The sequence below is a fragment of the Cupressus sempervirens genome, chromosome 5, assembly GCF_028749045.1.
Source record: "Cupressus sempervirens isolate cs-2001-9-10 chromosome 5, ASM2874904v1, whole genome shotgun sequence".
Taxonomy (NCBI): domain Eukaryota; kingdom Viridiplantae; phylum Streptophyta; class Pinopsida; order Cupressales; family Cupressaceae; genus Cupressus; species Cupressus sempervirens.
This window is the reverse complement of record NC_143122.1, coordinates 513987846-514007413: the sequence shown is the minus strand read 5'-3', so window position 1 is coordinate 514007413 and position 19568 is coordinate 513987846. Positions and strand designations below refer to the sequence as shown.

Here is a 19568-nt window from a genome sequence, read left to right as displayed (position 1 = left end):
TGTATAAAAGACATTATGAGAGATGATGATCTCTGAGATAATGTGCTAAACAATAGAGAAAAACTGTCAGATCTGGATGAGTTCAAGATCAGATTGTGATATAGACATTTCTATACCTATGAATAAAAACTTGGATAAAGGAAGAACTTAATTATTCTTTGGACTTTATCCTATGTACTGGCAGATCTTAAGTCAGAATCATATCGTGATATAGGCCTGTCAATACCTATGAGTCACAACTTGGATAAAGGGAGAATTTAATCACTCTCTGGGTTTTATCTTGTACATTACATTTGATGCAATACTGTTATCACAAGTATAAGTGATAAGTCATATCATAGGTATAGTAATATGACATAGTATCATGTGTTCAATGATACCACATGCTTAGAAGATTCAAATAGATATAGAGTATCAATATATGTTTATTTATCTTAATTGATGGTACTAGATATGTTATCTCTCAATATGATTATCAAGTTTAGAGGGAGTGTTAATTTTATTATCATGCAACTCTGAAATCATACTGATCTGAATCTGCAGATTGAACAGATCAGTATATGCGTGAAATCCCTTAGGTAAAACAAGCCTATATAATTGTTATTTTCTTTGACAATGAGCAGCGTCTCTTTGAGGAAATATTGTTAATGACTAAATTGATAAACTAGGTTAGTTTAGTTACTAACTAAAAGACTTGGTATAGTTGAATTATGAAACATTGATAAAGGACACACATTGAAACATAAGTCTTCTCCTTTAGCATCTACAGCCTCATATGATTTATAGCAGAAATAAATATTATATTACAAAACTATACGTCATAGCAAGAACACTCAATTTACCATATGGTATTGATAAAGACCATCTTCACTAAGGGTAAAGGCATTATATCAAAATTGATCAATCAGAATTTGCAGAAAACTTTACAATTTTCTCAAGAACAGAAACCCTATGGGTTAGAGAAAATCTCAGAAATAATTTCGAAAAATTTGAACAAATAATTTTGAAAGAAATTATAAATTTGTCGGAAAAAAAATTAGTATTGGCTCTGTTACCATATTACAAAGTAATTGGTAAAATACTTGTTTGTTATTAACAGAGACCAAGAGGTCTATATATACAAAAGAATAAAATGATGTTTCCTTAGGAAACGATCATAAGGGACAAAAACATTCTATTCTAGCTAAAAAAAAGCTAAAAAAGCTAATAACAGATAACTACAGCTAACTAAATATTAGAAACATTCTAATATTTACAATAGATTACAAATAGATTACCATTAACTAATAATAGAGGTTTATCTATTATCGTCATAGTATATCTTATTAATTCATAGGCATTTTAGGTTGTTTCCTGCATTTATGATTAGCATGCCATGGACCATAAAAGAATCAAGACCACATGTGAATTTAGTTAGAGCACACAGCGGCATGGTATGTTTTGATTAAGTGAAAATAGGTTCTAAAGGACCCGAAACATTTTACAGAGTAGTTGAGAAACTCAAAAGAACTGTGCACCAGCACCAAGAGCTGAACAAGCTAAAACAAGTAGTTAAAAACAACGAGCTGGAAAAGACAGCACAAAACCAACTGCAAGGTCTTCAGTAGATCTGCTGCCTGATCAGCAAGGATATTCAATTTTTTTGCAGAGGCCTTCAGATCATCCATTTCTTTGGCTTCAACACCCTCTATCTTCTTCGCGTTGGCCCTGGTGCACTTGCTAGGTCCTTGATCATCTTTCACTTCCTTAGAACTTTGACCTTTCCCTTGTTCAAATTTGTTCAAGAGAGTGTTAATGTTGTCAGCCACTGTCTTCTAAATAAAGCTATTTTGATTTGCCAATTTCTTGACCGTCTTCTCCATATTAACCACTCTATTATCCAGACCCTCTAACTTTTTCTAGAAATCTTTAATCAGCTGATCCAAAGCTTTATTTTTGGCTTCGAGGGCTGGAACATGTTCCATTAAATTCTTAACCTCTTCAGCGTTACCAATCACCTCCGAAAGTTTACCAATATGCTGTCCCAGAGTTCTCTACCCTCTAGTAGTTTTGTTGAGTTGGTCAAATTCTCTAACAATGTCCTGCATCTGTTGTCGCAAGCTACTAATCTCCTTCTTCATCAGCCCCGAATTACCAAAAATCCCTTTCAAAAACCCTTGGTCATCATTGCCCTTGCTATGAGTAAAGTCATCCTCATCCTCACCAACATTATCTCTTTCATAATCGGTCTCCACATGCCCTTTAGCATCCATCTTCCCTTGGCGAAGTACATTTTTTCCTTTTCGCTCCATCCTCTTAATCAGAGATTCATCATCAGAGGGCATGCTTGGAGCCCTATCCATTTTCTTGCCCTTGTTTTTAGAGACCTTACCAGCAATACCCCTTTTCCTATTCCCCTCTTCCAACTACTCTTCAAAATCCGTATCCACATCTGAATAAGTCTCCTTAATCTTTCTTTTCTTCTGAGGCGAGCTACCAGGCTCCAGCTTTTTCCTCTTCTTACCTCAATCTCCTCAATCTCATCCTCTGTGTCTTCATCAAAGCCCTCATCCTGTTCACTCCCCTCTGTCTCACATTCCATAGTTTTCTTACTGAACCAGGGTTTATCCAATTTTTTTGATTTAAGGAGGTTCACAACTAGCACCATTAAACCCTCGTGACAAGCATGGTCACCCTCAGGATCATTCTTAATAGCTAAAATTGTAGTTCCCAACAATTGCCTGAGGTAGAAGGGAAGATTAAGCCTAACCCTATGCCTCAAATGGTTCACTAGCATAAAGTGGTACCCAAATATCTTAGTAAAGCGACCATCCAAAATTAAGTATTCAATAACAACGAACATGACAAACCTTCAGGGGCGAGATATAGAACCAGGTTTACAATAAGAATTACCAATTTTAACCATTTTGTTTCGTTCCTTTGCCATTTCTGCAAATTCCTCCATTGCCCGATCCAAAAGTTTCCTGTCTCTGTAAAAGTTGATCCCCTTTGAGTCAAGGCCTGTGGCTTTTGCTATGATGTCCTCAGTAACCTCCAATCTCTGATTACCCACCAGAATGCTCCCATCCTTCCATGTTTTAATGAATTGGTGAGTAATAGACGGGTTATTGCCTTTAAGCTTCTCCATAAAACCCATAAACTTCCCCTATTCCAGAATATCCCAAATCTCCTCCTTTTTCCAGTCCTTACAACTAACTGGTTCAGCTCTCCTTCTCTTTCCTCCGATTTTCTTCAATATGTTGCAGATTTTCACAATCTCAAGGTACACATTCAGAAAGAAAAGCTTGGTGTCGATATTAAAGCTGAAGGAATTGATACATAAACGTGTCCCCAATTTGTGTGGCAATGAATAAAAAGTCTTTGTCAATCTAATCATAATCCGTGCCTCCCCAAATCTGCCCAAGTAATAATTAATACTTATAGTCTTATTCATCATTAATAAACCTTTTTTTGCCTACTTCTCACATTATCATACTCAATCAAGGATACACCTTCAAAAGGGATATTATCACCTTGATTCCAAATCAGCTCCTCATCACTTTTGCAAGCCATATTCGCAGCCCAATCAAAAACATGATTAGTTTCTCTATAATTATGAGTGATGATATAAGTCTCAAAAGAATTAATTAAATAAATGGCCTTACAAATAATATTGTGAATTGTCCAAGAAGAATTGTTAACTTTATTGAGACAATTAATAACATCGAGGGAGTCTCCCTCTAGCCAAATCTTGTCCAAATTCATACTCTTGGCATAACTAAGACCATAGAGAGCAGCATTGGCTTCCACCACATGATTCGTTTATTCCCCAATAGGGATGGCTATCATACCCAAATTGTCCCCATTCATGTTTCTGATGACGACACCACAGCCCGTCATCCCTAGGTTGCCCTTCGAAGCCCCATCAAAATTAATCTTACACCAACCCTGAGGAAGGCAATCCCACCTAGTCAAATCCCTAAGGTTATTCCCATTTTGAGACACTTAACCCATCCAAATTCCATTTCTTAATCACTTTTTCTTCCCAATCTGTCTAGGGTTGATGCCCTTTCCCAACAGTCCTAATATTCTCAATCACCAAGTGTTTGATCCTATGGAACAACTGGACAGAATTGGTCTCCTTACCCATAAACACCCTATTATTTCTTTCCTTCCACACTCCCCAGCAAAGAAAAGGGAGGATAAAGTTCCAAATCTTCATAATCAGCGTATTACAAGTAATAAAGAACTCTTGAATAGTAAGGGGGGAGACCCAAATCAAATCTAGCAAACCAAATATCCTTTCCCATAACCTTCTAGTATAAGAGTAGTGAATAGTCGGGTGATTAACTGACTCTTCCGCTTCCTTGAAAAGATAGCACCTGTTAACAAAATTCATACCTCTTGATCAAATTATCAATGGCTAGGATTTTATCCTGCAAAGAGTCCAGAAAAAAATGCTAACTTTAGGGGTCATTCCTTTATACCAAGCTTTAGCCCAGCAAGGTGCATGATATTCCTCAAAAGCATTGGTATATAAAGATGAAACAAAGAATAGTCCATTGGGATTATACTTCCATATTAAAGTATCCTCCTCTTGAATTAAAAAGACAGCTTTCAGGATTTTCTTGAGATCATTAAGATTGATATCCACTCTATTGAGGTTAACCCATTTCTCCTCTTCCCAACAATCAGCAACGAAGATTCCAAACAGGTTCTTGCATTGATTCATAAATCCATTCCACCTCTAATCAAAACTAAGGATATGATCAAGAATCCAAATATCACCCCAAAAAAGAATATTCCTACCATTTCCAGCCTTCCATCTGACTCCTTTATTTATAATCTGCTTATTTTTCTGAACATGTTTCCAGATTTCAGAACCCCCTTGGGACACCTCGTTACTAAGGAAGAGGTTAAACCCAAGGTTCTCTCTATTATATTTATCATTCCAAATGTCTCTCCATTCTCCCTCCTCTTGATGCCATCTCCAAATAAGCTTAGCAAGAAGAGAATCATTCATTGTTGTAACCCTTCTAAGACCAAGACCTCCTTTGTTGACAAGCATGCAGACTTTATCCCAAGCAATTAAAGCCACTCTTTTCTTTTTTTCCATTCCCGTCCATAAAAATTGTTTTTGAATCTTCTCAATAGCTAAAGCAAACTTCCTAGGAATCTCAAACACACTCAAAGCATACAAAGGAAAACTTTCTAACATGGATTTAAGAACAATTACCTTTCCAGCCTGGCTAAGGAGGGATTCTTTCCAGCCAGCTAACTTTAAATGGATTTTGTCGATCAAAGAACTCCAAAAAGTCTCAAGAGGGTTGAGACAAAGAGGTAACCCAAGATATGAGCCCAGAAGGGTACTAATCGCACAACCAATGATTCTTTTAATTTTCTTTTATCTAATTTCATTGACATTGATAAAATAAATCACACTCTTGTTCCAATTTATAATCTATCCAGTAGCCTGCCCATAATCCTCAAGAAATCTCTTAATGTTTCTCGCATTTCTCACAGAAGCCTCTCCCATAACAATCGAGTCATCTACAAATTGCTGATGAGAGCAAGTAAGATTCTTAGAGGAAGGTCTAAGCCCAACAAATTCCCCTAAAGGAACCATTTTTTTCACATATCTACCTAAGCATTCAGCCATAAGAATGAAATGGATAGGAGAGACTGGATCTCCTTGCCTTAACCCACGAGAGGCTTGGAAGAAAGGAATAGGAAAACCATTAACCAGCACAGAGAAGGTAGCAGAGGAAACCAACAAAAGAACCATCTCCAAAAATCTCTTGTTAAATCCAAAAGCTTCCAATCCACATTTTAAAAACTTTCAGTCCACCTTATCATAAGCTTTTGATAAATCTAGCTTAAGGAGGAACCCCTCTTTCTTAGATTTGGTAAGGGAATGGATATTTTCATGCACTATGATTATAGAATCCAAAATCTGCCTGCCAGGAACAAACCCATTGTGTTGTCTAGAAATCAGATTAGGAAGAATAAAAAGAATTCTGAGAGTAAGAACTTTGTAAATAACCTTGTAAAAAGAGTTGCAAAGACTAATTGGTTTGAATTGATCCAAACAATCAGCCCCAGGTTTTTTGGGAATCAGAGCAAGAAAGGTACCATTCAATTCCTACAAGAGTTTCCTAGACCCAAAGAACTCTTTCACACCATTAAAGATATCCCCTTGAATAATGTGTCAGTACTTATGAAAAAAGAGGAAGGGGAATCCATCCGAACCAACAGCTTTGTCTCCTTCAAAGGAAAAAACTGCCCTTGTAATTTCTTCATTGTTGGGGATAGCAATAAGATTTTTATTTTGTTCATCGGAAATGCAATTTGGGATACAATCCAAAAACACCTTTTGCTTGTCCTTATCCAAATTGGGATCACTTTCTAGTAAATTACTAAAAAAGTTCATGGCTTCCCTTTTGATTGCTTCATCATCATCAGTAAGAACCCCATGAACATTAAGCCTAGGAATCTTGTTAACCATTCTATGCTTCAAAGTAGTTATATGAAAGAATTTAGTATTCTGATCCCCCTCACTCAAAAATACTTTTCTAGACTGTTGTCTCCAATAGATCTCTTCCTTAGTAATTATATCATGCATTTCAATAATTTTCAAATCTTCCTCCTTCCTAGACACATTCTCATAGCCCTCAGCCTAGATGTTGTCTTGAATTTCTTTTAACTCCTCCAAAATCCTCCTTTTTCTGTCAAAGATGTTCCCAAAGGTCTCCTTATTCCATCTTTTGATATTTCTTTTCCGCATTTCTCAACTTTATGGAGACTTTAAACATACTTGTTCCCTCCACTTGAATATCCCCCCAATCTTTAATAGGGTCTTCTAGCCCAGGATGGAGAGTCCACATCTTCTCAAATCTGAAGGGATAGTTCTTCTTACTTGTAGTAGGATCAGCCAAGAGAAAATTGGGGTAGTGATCCGAGCCCACTCTAACTTGCGCAAAGAGGGAACATTTGTACTTCAAAAACCAATCATTACTAATAAGGGCTCTATCCAATCTTACTTGGATCAGGTCCTTCCCTGATCTTCTGTTAATCCAAGTATAATCCACCCCATGCAAGTCCATGTCATGCAAAAGATGACTATCAATGAACTCCATTATGCTGTCAAAATTAGTCTGGCTGCCTCCCTTCTTCTCAATCTCTTTCAGTGGTGCGTATTGAAGTCCCCCATAGTAATCCAGTTTTCATCCACAAAATTCTTCCTTTGATTAGAAAGAGCATCCCAAAGCGCTTTCCTACACCATTTAGAGTTGGGGGCGTAAATGTTAGTTAAAACCCGAGATGTCCCATCCTTTGCATTAGAAAATCTGATATTCATCATATTCCTGTTCTGAGATATAAGTTCTCCAGAAATATATCTATTATTCCAAAAAAACTGCCATGCCCCTGGAAGCTCCATCAGAGTCTACCCCAAACACTTTGGCACTTTTAAAGACCAACAGACCTTCAACTTTTTCTTTTAACATTTTAGTTTCTTGAAGAAGAACCAAATCCGGCTTATTATCCCTAATCATGTTCTTCACCATATCTTGCTTGTGAGGATTATTTAATCCTCTGATATTCCATGATATAAACTTCATTTCTTATGGAAAGATTTTGAATCTAAGATTGTCCTCTGACTACCGTCTGCAATACTTCTATTTGTCTCCACAATTCTTTTCTGCACATTTGAAGGTCTTCCTACAGATGTAGAAGTTAGGCCAGCATCCCCAAATTTGAAACCCTTCCCAACTAGAGTGAAAGGTAGACAACTATCTTTGGCTTTGCTACTGTTGATATCTCCCTTTTTAATGCTCTTTCCATTTGGAGTGCTGATTTGTGTAATATCCCCGGTCTCTTTACTCCTCATTTTCTTGATCACCAAAGCATTCTCTTTGTTCTTTTTAAAGGATATCTCCTCCTTCTTTTTCAATCTTAAAAGCTTCTTAGCCCCCACTGCAGTCCATGCTGCTTTAGAGTCTTCCTCATCACCCATCAGGGCTTTAGAAATATCTTCAGCATCCCCCCACTTTTGGTTTCCATCTATGGATAGAGCTTCTATAAGGGGTTTTTCCTTGACAAGAGTTTCCTTTGCCAAAATAACACAATCTTGAGTATCATAAGATTCAAAATCCTTACTATTAGTAGAGGAAATACGACCATCTTCTAAGTCCTCTTCAATCTGAATCTCACACTCCTCTGCTTCTACCCCCTCAATGGATCTACTGTCAATCATAAGGCTATCCTCCAGCACGGAAGCAACAACCTACTCAACCTGAACCAGAGGTGTCTGTACTAGGTTCTTCGATACTTCATTAGAAGTCATCTTTGTAGAGACCACCTGATCACCGACCTTGGACTCCAAATTCACCTTATCATTACGCACTCCCTATTCAAGAGGCCCTTTCACAGAACTAATTTGCTCAGCACCCACCATATTCTTAGTTCCTTTGTGAACCCATATTTTCTTAGAATTTTTTGGGAGCCAATTAAAGTCGGGCAACTCTTTGACCAGTGACCCGATCTTTTACAGTGAAAGCAGGCAAAGGGGATGGATTCATACTCAATCTTCTGCTGCCATACTCCCAATTTGGGTTTGAGTGAAATAAACTCAGGCATATCAACTCCTTGAAAAACCCCTACACAGATTCTGGCGTAGGTTAATCTCCTTCTAGCAACAGTGACTAGGTCCATGGATAGAAGTTCAGGTTTTCAATGGGTTGTTTCATAAGATTTAAATTCCATTAAATAAATATCAAAATATGGAATGTTACACCTATATTTTAATCGGGATGATATAGGCAGCTAACCTATGACAACCACTTTAGAATCCACCCAAAAAGTAAGTAGATATATATAAGCTTCTACAACAAAAACTAAGAAATATTAATTCATGGTACAAATTAGATACATCAGAATGCAATCATCATAAGAGTTAAGCAATATACACTTCAATAAAATTCACCGGTTGATTTAATAGATCAAAACAATCTTAAATGTCACAACTGCAAGTGAAGAGAGTTTAGAGAGAGAGAGAGAGAAGAAATATGCACCTATCTGACACCAAAATGAACCTCTGATTAGCTGGATCCTCGAGTGCTTTTCTAAGTAGAATGCGCTCTGCTTTTATCATACTGGCTTCTCCCCAACCTACCTGCACCACAGTATCATTAGTCAACCAAACCCAAAAATTTATAGCAGCATTCAAAGGTGCGCTTTAAATAGTCACTCTTGAGCTTAGTCTAGATATTTCATTGGTGCGCGTGAACTTAGATTAAGCAAAAGACACAAACCAGACTACACCAAAAATGAAAGTGACAAGGAAAAACCATGTATAGTATGCAAGCCCGGGATGGTTTAATTACTCGTCAAATTCATTCGAACTCATAAACATTGAAAATATCAATAATGAAAGTGACAAGGAAAAACCATGTATAGTAAAGTGACAAGGAAAAACCATGTATAGTATGCAAGCCCGGGATGGTTTAATTACTCGTCAAATTCATTCGAACTCATAAACATTGAAAATATCAATAATTTAAATGCGTACAGACCCGTATGCTGTTACTAATTTGTCTTCCACGGAAAAATGTGCATGTTGTTGTGAGCTCATTGTACACAAAACCTGGCTGCGAATGGATGTAAATTGAAAAATCGGGTTCCCCTGCGCCCTGCAAGAAGGCCTCCCACATTTAGAAACCATAACCTTCGCAGTCACTATAGGAATATTTTTGAAACAAATATTTTCGAGTCCGATTTTTTCATCTTTATAGATAACAGACAGGATATTTTTCATGAGAAGTCAAATAGATTAGGTTTTCGTCGTGAAACCAGAGCAGAGTGACTGTTACGCTCAATTTTTTTGAAGACATTGTAAAATTAAAGAATTAACCCAAATAGTAAAAAAATAGGATAAAGAGAAATCCCGATGTCTTAAACAGAATACAGGTACAACTTATATCCCTTTTGGTTCGGGGAAAGTTAAATTGACCTGATTTAAGTAAAAGCATACGACACTGGTGCTCCCATTCATCATTCATCGCCCGAGAATTTACGAAACATGAAAAATTAAATGCAAAAACTAAGTTTGGCATTTGTACCGCGAAAAAGTGTTGCCAGACGAAATCCAGATGAAGGCGATTCCGGGCGAGAAAGAGAAAGGCGATCTTGCTTTTACCCTTGTATATTTGGGGTATGTTCCCAATTGGCTGTAAACCCATCCTGAACTGTGCCTGCAGCTTCACCATCACCAAAAGACATGTGGCGCCTAATAACAGCAGTGCCACCTTCTGCACCCATACATGATGCCCGCCACCGGCCACTCTTTTCTTCATACTGCGCTAACATGTATTTTTCTCCCGCATTACACCTCAAGAATGCCCTTCGTTTACTTGTGATTACTGGAACAACAAGGCCCTTTTCTATCGAAAATTCCGTCGCAGGCCCTCGGTGTCGATATCATCCAAAGATGCCAAAGGTGTAAGGAAATTCGTGTTTTCAGTTCGCTTGTCGGAGATGACTTCAAATGCTTAAAAAACACGACATTTGTATATTGTAACGATCGAGAAAGTGGGAATTTGGGCAGCTGCTGCGGACATCACGCAAAGCGAAATAGGAAATTTGCTTGGGTTTGTTGGTTCTTTTCATTCATTCCATCCTCGTTTCCATAAATTGCCCAGCTGTCAAGTTCCAACTCGTAGCACAGGGACTCGAGTCAATCGTAACTGTCATCACCTCATAATCATATAATCGGACTGGGATTGTGTGACTAACGGTTTTCCTCACCATTTTCATCTCTCCGCCCAATTTTGTGACCTCGAATTCCCCGACTATTTTTGTCTCTCTTCCTTCAGTCTTGCTTGTCTTTCAAGAGTTCAAAGTTTGAGTTCTCTAACCATTTTGAATTAGGTCTAAATATATTTTTATTATTTGGTTGTGGTATAAACTATTGCATTCGGATAAGCAATTTTTCAATTTTGTGCTAAAGTTAAGTTAGATATAGAGTTTAGTAAATATTTTACAACATTGAATATATCTAAAAAAAAATTATTATTATTCTATATAGTTTTAATATATATTGTGATTTTCTTATTGTCATTCAAAATATTTATTTTTAGTTTTATTGGTGGAAGTGTGTTACATTTTGAGTTTGCCTTCTATCTCTTTTTTTTTTTAAGGCAAAGTGGCAAGTCACTATAATATTTTATTAATCTGATTCAAAAAGGTCAACTGGGAAAGAATCAATAGAGAAAACCTAACATCATCCCACCATATATATACATAGTTTTTACATAGTTTTTTGAAAGTATTGAAAAAAGCATAATTACAATAAGGTGTATCAACTACCACCTGATGATACTATATCAGCTTTCAAAAATTGATTATCAACACATTCAAAATTCTCAATTACATTTAATCCATCAAAAAGGCCAAAAATCAAGATCATACCAAAAAAACCAAGTTCAGATCACTATTCATTCTTCCATATCATCATAGCCACAAATACACTTGCCACCCATTTCAGTCAATTCCTCCCAAGCATTTTTGTGATCACACATTGAAGCACCTTGCCCACATACATGATTGACATCTGTAGCACTCCAACCCCAACCACAATCGCTCTTAGGTCCCTAGCCAGAGCACACCTCTAAAAAGTTGGGAGACCAACCCGAACCAGCATGAGACGTTGTGTGTGAAGGGATAACTGATTCAAAAACTGAATTCTAGGCATTTCTTTCTTCAATCTGAAGGTTCACATTTCCCAAGCTTGGCCCCTGAGAATGAATCAAGTTTGAGACCCTTTGCAGATCTATGAGGGCATATCCCACTTTCTTGACTCTCTCTTCAAGTTGAAAATCTAAGACACGGGAGGTGGCTTGCAATGCATTTTTCATGTGGAAAGAACTGCGACTGTCTATTGCCTTCTTACTGGCTTCGAGTAGAACAAAACATTTGTGCTTGACCAGTACTTGAGAATGAGAAAATAAGCCTCCCACCAGGGCCATACCACTCCAGAGATCATAGTGTTGCATAGCAACAGACAGTTTGTTATGAGCAATAAAATGACCCCAAGTTACCTTTTGAGCCAGCGATTGAAGAAGCAGGGGAGATTGCATTAGGTCCATGGTGTTGGACAAGAAAATGGAGATGAGGTGCAATGGATAAAGGAAGTGGGGCATCGTAGAAGCCAGTAATTCTTCACCAATTACATGTCAAATAGCTCGCCTAACAGTTGGAGAATGAAATATAAACATCAGATCAAGTACCGCATCACTTACATCAGCAGGCAAAACACCTTCATCAAGACTCAGAGGAATCCAAATGCGAAAATTCTTTGGCAACATAACCTGATGTTGTTTGTGACAAAGCTTGCAAGAAGTAGTAATATCCATCCCTTTCATCATTTTGGAACAAGAAAGAGACTGCACAACAGAGTCGGCTAATAATCTAGAGAGAAATGTAATGTGGAGAAGGCATATAAATGAAAAACATCAAGTCCCTTTCTGTAAAATCCAGAATATGATATAATTTTGCACCATAAGAACCATGTGAATTTGCATGCAGTATGTCCTTTAGTAAAGTTGTATTTTGTACTACCCAAAGCTGCCATAATTGCCCAAATTTTTCCACACGAAACACAAACAATAAACCTTATGTTTAATAAATGTGGCATGTACTGACTATACCACAACATGATCAAAATACTGGTGCGGGCACAAGTAGGCAACCTTGTCAAGATCTATTAATCTTTTAAGATCATCATATTTTTCTATCATAGATATTGGATGAAGTGATGAAAATAACAACCGATCACAAAAAATATATTTTCTAAACTCTATATCTAACTTAACTTTAGCACTAATATTTATTTTGAAACTTTGGTATGATTTGTAGACGACACAATTGTCCAATTACTTTGATCATTCTAGAAATGTAAAATATATATATATATATGGAAATGAACTTTATTTCTTTTAGATTTTATTTTTTAATGTACAACATGTGAACGTAGTACGATTTAGATGCTTACAATAACTTTATAAGTAAATCAAGTAACTTTATATGATTATTTTTATTCTATAATATTTATTTATTTATTTATTTTAATGAATGATACTTTTTTTTTAAAATGTGATTGTTCTTTAAATATATTTTTTTAAATGTGAATATTTTAACTTGAAATTAAATTGAATTTTGTAGAATATCTATTAATTTTGAAAAATTACTTGAATCATTTTTTACATATAAATATGAAAAAATTAATTATTTTAATAACAAAAGTTCAAAAAATGAATTACATAGTTAACAACAACCAAAAAATTATCATTTATTATCAACCTATTCATATATAATCTATTTTACATAAAAATAAATCATTTAAAAACAAACACAAGTGGAAGATGTAATCACCCAAAAATGGCACCTAGACTATTAGCCCCCTTTTCTAGCATTTTTGCTAAAATTATTAAATCACTTATCTTAATCAAATCATCAAAAAAATAATTTATTTAATTTTATCCTATAGTTTGACCACTATATCCTAAGTTGCTATTTAATTAAAAGGAACTTGTCCCCCTTTAATTAAATAAAAGACCTCATTCCCAACTTATCCTAATTTGTACACACATAAAGTATTATTCCCACTTTAAAAATAGAAGAAAGCCTTTTTTTGTCTCGCATGGGGCACAAAAGTGAACTCTTGATTATGATTTGTGGAAACGCTTGTGCACATGGATCACTCCACTTTCACCCTCCACCCTTGATTAGATACATCTTGCCTCATGATCTCCATCATTTGTTATTCTTTGAAGGGAGAACTCTCTCCTCATCCCATAACCATTCATTTTGTACTAATGTTATGGTGCAAGAATCTTAGGTACCCTTGGGAGCTTGTGAAGACTTGTTGCATTCCCTCATCCATAGTTGCACATCATTGTAGCTTAATCTCATGTTAGCATTAGTTTAGTTTATCTTTCATGCATTGGCATAACACACTTAGCTTAAATAGGGGGTCGTAACACTTTAGTTGTTAGTTTTAGCTTACGTTCTACATCCTTGTTTAGCTTAGTTATTATTGTGCATTGCATTCTCATAGAGATTCTTGAACACTTGCATTCTTTCTCTTGTTCTTAGACCTCCCATTTCATGGTGCACCTTGCAAGGGGTTGTGTTTCTAAACTCATTTGAGAGCGCTAGCACTTCATTCATACCCTTTACACATCATGACTAGGAAGCTCTAAGCCGCCATCTGAGATTCTCAATTCATGAGACTCCTTGGATAGAAGGGTTTATAGAAGTGCATTCTTTTGTGTGTACAAAAGAAAGGAATTTATGTAAAAATTACAAAGTGCTTAAGATCTTAACACCCTATTCTAACTTTTGTGCCACTTTGAAAGTTCCATAAGGTACTTTGGCCTCCTTAATTTAAAATATAGGAGATTGTATTTATTTCCAATATAATAAATTTGGTTTTAATAAACTTGATTTTAATAAAGTTTAAATTTTAATTTTTAGGTTTAATATGTTACTCCTATTGTATATTCATATTGTCATTAGTGCTAAAAGATAGAGAAGGAGAAGAGAAGTTATTGATCAGCAACCAATGTCACCAAGCCACATTATATTGTTTGAGCAAAGAGAAGTATAAGTATAAGTTTGTAAGTTATAACCTAGCTCAATATACACCAAGCAATCCAATACTCACCAAGCAAAGACATCGCTAAGCAAGTCACTTCATAACTAAGCTAGACGGTCACCAAGCAACAACAAAGTTACCAAGCCAGAACATGGTATTCATCAAGTTGCATAGAGAGCACATAAAAGTTTTAAATGGCTTAGAAACTTACGTCTACCAATTTCACCAAGTGAGAAATAACATTTGCAAAGTTCAAAGTACAAATTTGAAAAGATTTATTGGGAAATGCAATTTGATAGTGAATGATTCCAAAGTAGAAATGAGACCAATGAAAATAGAGAAAGGAAAAGGAAGAGATAAAGATTTGTGTACATCATTAATTTCAATCTATGGAATATTTTAAATGTTTCTTAAACCCTAGTTAGGTTAAGGATCAAAAAAGACAAAAAGATTACTATGTAAGGAGTCGTATGGAATAGTTTAATGTTGATGTTGATATTGTGAAGTTATGAGAGGGGTGTACTAGATGATACGATAGTAGTTCTACAATGGATCAAAGTTACTAGCAGTGCAAGAAAGAATTTGACAGATCAGTCACATGAGGTGATAGAGAATTGAGCAAAAAGAGATATCTAATTGGCAAAGTAAGTTGCATATGTAGAGATTAATTATTGCCATTCTTTAAACATTGTAGTAGATTAAATCCTTTCACAAGGTAGACCTAGCAGTCTTGTTGTAAATATCCTCATAGAGTACACACTTTGTATAGTGTTGTAAAATCCTTGAAAAATGTAGATCCTAGAAAGTCTTTTATATTACTTCTAGCAGAGTAAGTCACCAAAAGTGACACAATATTGTAGCCATAACAAGGCAACCTCTTACTAAAGTAGTGGTGGGTTTGTAGGTACCATCTATTAGATAACTGAGAGCAGGGGGTCAGTTATGTCTAGTTATCTCACAATCTCTTCAAACTTATCAACACCATCAAAGCATAATAATCATTAAAAACATTAACTTCAATACATATAATCACTCAGTGCAATAATTAATCAACTTTTAAACACTTAAATCCAAACTTTTAACAAATTGTTCCTTGCATTACCGACTATCAATAAAATATCCAATAATTACCTAGTAATATCCTAGTTATTACCAAGTTGTAGTAAACTATTAAAACATGCCAAAAAACTTGCAACAAAAATAACATTCACTATTTAGACACCAATATTTAACATGGAAACCTTGTTCAGGGACAAAACACCTGGGATTGGCAACCCAAAATTCACTCTTCTGAAATGATCTTTGCTATGAGATAACCTTGTTATAGGTTACACACACTTTCCTAAAGTGACCTCGTTAGAGGATTTCACCAAAAGATCATCTAGACCTTATCACTCCCTATCCTAGACTAAAAAGAGTGACCTAATTTAAAGAAATTATAAACACCACTAATTGACGTTACCATATAAGATTTCACAAACTTTTTAGGTTTACTTAGTACTTTTGAGATTTTATGCTACAATGGTTAAACGGTAACAATTTAAAGTGATCTGTTAAGAATAGAAACTACCTTTTCTTATTCATATTTTTTTTTGCTCCTTCACTATCTGATCTCTCTCTTGGATCTTCCTTGACTCTATACTTTGACTTGGCTATATAACTCTTTCTCTATCTCCTTTCACTATTCAGTTCACCTGGCTTACTTATCTCCTTTTCTTTACCTTCGCACTTTGATCTCCTCTTAGTAACATATTCAGTAGGTACATCAATCACTAATAACTTGCTTCGTTGGCCTGGGGTATAGGACTAGACATTTCCCCTAAAGTTTTGTGGTTGTAGTATATGGTGCATGGGGAGGGAGTGGGTATTGGAGCGAGAATTGGAGAGATTGGAAATTTGAATTTAGCATTGGGAGGATATATCCAAGATAGAACAGAGAAGGGTTTTGGGGACCGCTAGGAGGAGGAAGACTAGGGGAATATTATTCCCTTAGGAAATGAGGGCCCACAAGAATCATGGCAGGCCCCAAGGAAGAAGGTTTTGGATTCTGGTAGGACTTTGCTAGGCCCACACAATACATGGAGGGGCCCTGACTCGGGTTTGAAAGGGAGATGGTATTCTCTCATTGGGATTAAACCAACAGGTAAGTCTTCCTTCCTGGAGATCAAAGACATCTCAAACAAAGATAAGGGTATGTTCACTATTGAAATCCCCGATGAACTAGTAGATCATAACATTGCTTCAATGGCGTCCTCTCTAGTTGGGAAGTTCATCGACCCAAGGCCAAATATTGACATTGTGAGGACCTATGTGAGAAACAAATGGGAATTGAAAGGGCATGTGGAGATAGTGGCTATGGCTAAGGGCTTCCTCTCTTTTGTGTTCTCTTGTATGGAGGATCTCATGAGGATTCTATGTGTTCGATCCTAGTCCTTTGGATGTTCAATGCTAGCCTTGCAGAAATGGACTTCAAAGTTGGACCTTAATGATTCCTTCTTTGTCCAAGCACCTATCTAGGTTCAGTTATTGGAACTTCCAATGGAATTTTACTACGAGGATGTTTTTGATGACATAGCTGAAACCTTTGGGGAGCTCTTATCCATAGACCATATTACGATGGCGAGGAGTCGGTTAAGTTATGCAAGAATATGCATTGGAGTAAGTGAGGGTAGAGATATGTCAGAAGTGGTATACCGATACTCAAAGTTGGGCACCCATATTCAAAAGTTGGATTTTGAAAGTGTCCCATTTATCTGTTTCCATTATAAGAAGGTGGGCCATGTGGCTAAGCTTTGCCATAGGGTCTTGGAGGAGAAAGCTAGGAAACAACATTAGAATAAAATTAGGGCAAAGGGATTAACAAAGGATAGAATTGACAACTCTAAAGAGGGAGAGAAAGTGTGGAAATGAAAGGGAATAACAAATAAAGAAACAATATTGGAGCAACAATAGGAGGAATCGGTGGTTTCTCCTCCTTTGGTGGTAGAGGAAGTCCTAGGGACAGAACCAACATGTGCCAAAACTTTTTGTGAGGAATCACAAAGGCCAGTATCTGAGAAGCAAAGTATGGCAATTAGGCCCGATGATCTAAAAAAATTGAAGCAGTCATCCCCTAAGGGCGAAGTAATCCAAAAGGTTTAGCCTGGGAAGGAGGGTCATGAACCAACAGTAGGAAAGGAAATTTCTTATTCTCTCAAGATCTAAGCCAAGGAGGAGAAGGAGGAGGCATCTCTCTTAGGCAAGTTAATACTCAATGGAGGCGATAATCTCAGTATGGGGATTGCCTCTCTCGGGAAGATTTCTAGAGTGGTGGAAATGGTTAGATCCTCTTTGCTGAGGTAACTTACGCATATGGATGCTCTGTTTGCGATATGAATTGATGAAAGCCAAGGGAAATGGACATCTACTACCAAGAAAAAGAATAGTCGAGACCCTTTTCCAATGTCCCTAGTTGCAACAAGAAGCAAAGTGAAGGCTGATGTTGGAGCAAAACCTAAGACTCCTGGAAGGAATAGTAACAGTCAGAACATGAAAGAGGAGATTAGAAGGAACCTAGTGGATGGGAGCCAAAGGACCATCCTACAGATTTTCCTTGCAAAGAAGAAATGAAGGTCCTATCCTAGAACATTAGGGCGCTAAATGGAGCCCACAAATAAGAGGTAATTAGAAATATGATTAGGGATCGTAGGCCTGATATTTTCCTTATTCAGGAAACCAAAATGACACTAGTACATTTGACCTCATTTTTCGACCAAATTTTTCGACCATCTATTAAAATGTTTTAGATTGGTCAAAATATGAAAGGAAAAATATCTTCTTTTTTTAATCCATGCCCATGTTGGTTGAAATTTTCACCAACACGAGCTTAACATGTTAAATAAAAAAGGGTTTCTTATGAACGCGCATAGGAACTACACAAGCATTCACTTTGGTTTTCATGGAGCATAGGAGCTACAGGAGCGAAGGATCAAAGGAATGGAGCTTGATTACACCCACGAGCATTTTGGGGTTTAATCCTTTTATTAATGTGCTTTCTTCAAAGATCTATCAAATCCCTAGCCCATCTTTGTTGCAAAAGGACAGACAAATGCATACTTGAGAAGCTGTAATGGAAGCTAAGCACACTTCTCGAATTCCTATGAGCTAAGTATTTTCTATCATTAATTTAATCTTAGGGAGCTTGCATGTTTTATCTCTACACTAAAATAGGTTTTTTTAAAGCTTCATTGCTCTTAAGAATAGATCTGGATATGATGATTGATGGGTTTTCTTTTTAATTTAATTAAAACTTTGATTCATGCATGGGCATGCCTCTTTCTTGATTTACATGTTTAAACAAGGTTTTGAAAAGTCTCTCATTCTAAACTAATTTCCTTTCAGACAAACCCACAACCATTTGGTGGGTGATTGATCTAAATGAATCTTACAATTTCTCTTTTCTTTTTCTAGGTATTACCAATCTCATATTTCGTAGGCTCAACTGAACTTTGAATCTGAAAGATGGATTTTGAAGCATAGAGCTCTTGAGACAAACCCAAGAGGTCATAAAATGTTGTAAGTTTGTGATTCTTATTCATTTCATATCGGTTTCCAAAGCACTATTGAGAGCTTAAATCATAATCAATCATCTCATGGAACAGTTGTATGATTATGTGATTACGAATCACACAATCTAGGGAGTTTTATAGGAATGTTTTTATCTTTTTGCTTGGCTTTTTATAGTTTTTGTGTCATTGACAAACCAGGTTTGGAGCAATACAATCAATTTGAACCTGAGTAAGATATTTCTGTTAGACTAGAATATCAAACAAGTGACAACTTATTGAACTTATTGATTTTTTGTATCCCATTGTTCTCTAAGTGCATATACTTTTTGTCAATGTGCAACATGTTTTACTTGGAACATAATATACAACTAATGACCAACTGTCTTGGT

General features: G+C 36.3%; 1 protein-coding gene across 1 annotated transcript in view; it reads right to left on the bottom strand.

Moving 5' to 3' along the window:
• Window positions 1–10828, bottom strand: part of LOC149556962 (glycosyltransferase BC10-like) — a 125586-nt gene extending 114758 nt beyond the window's left edge. Inside the window, exons 1-3 of the mRNA XM_089831606.1 lie at window positions 10098–10828; window positions 9552–9668; window positions 9051–9151 (exon numbers count right to left, since the gene is read on the bottom strand). Of these exons, the coding sequence (XP_089687732.1) occupies window positions 9051–9151; window positions 9552–9668; window positions 10098–10331 (452 nt within the window). The 5' untranslated portion in view covers window positions 10332–10828. The remainder of the gene's footprint in view (window positions 1–9050; window positions 9152–9551; window positions 9669–10097) is intronic.
• Window positions 10829–19568: the final 8740 nt, after the last annotated feature.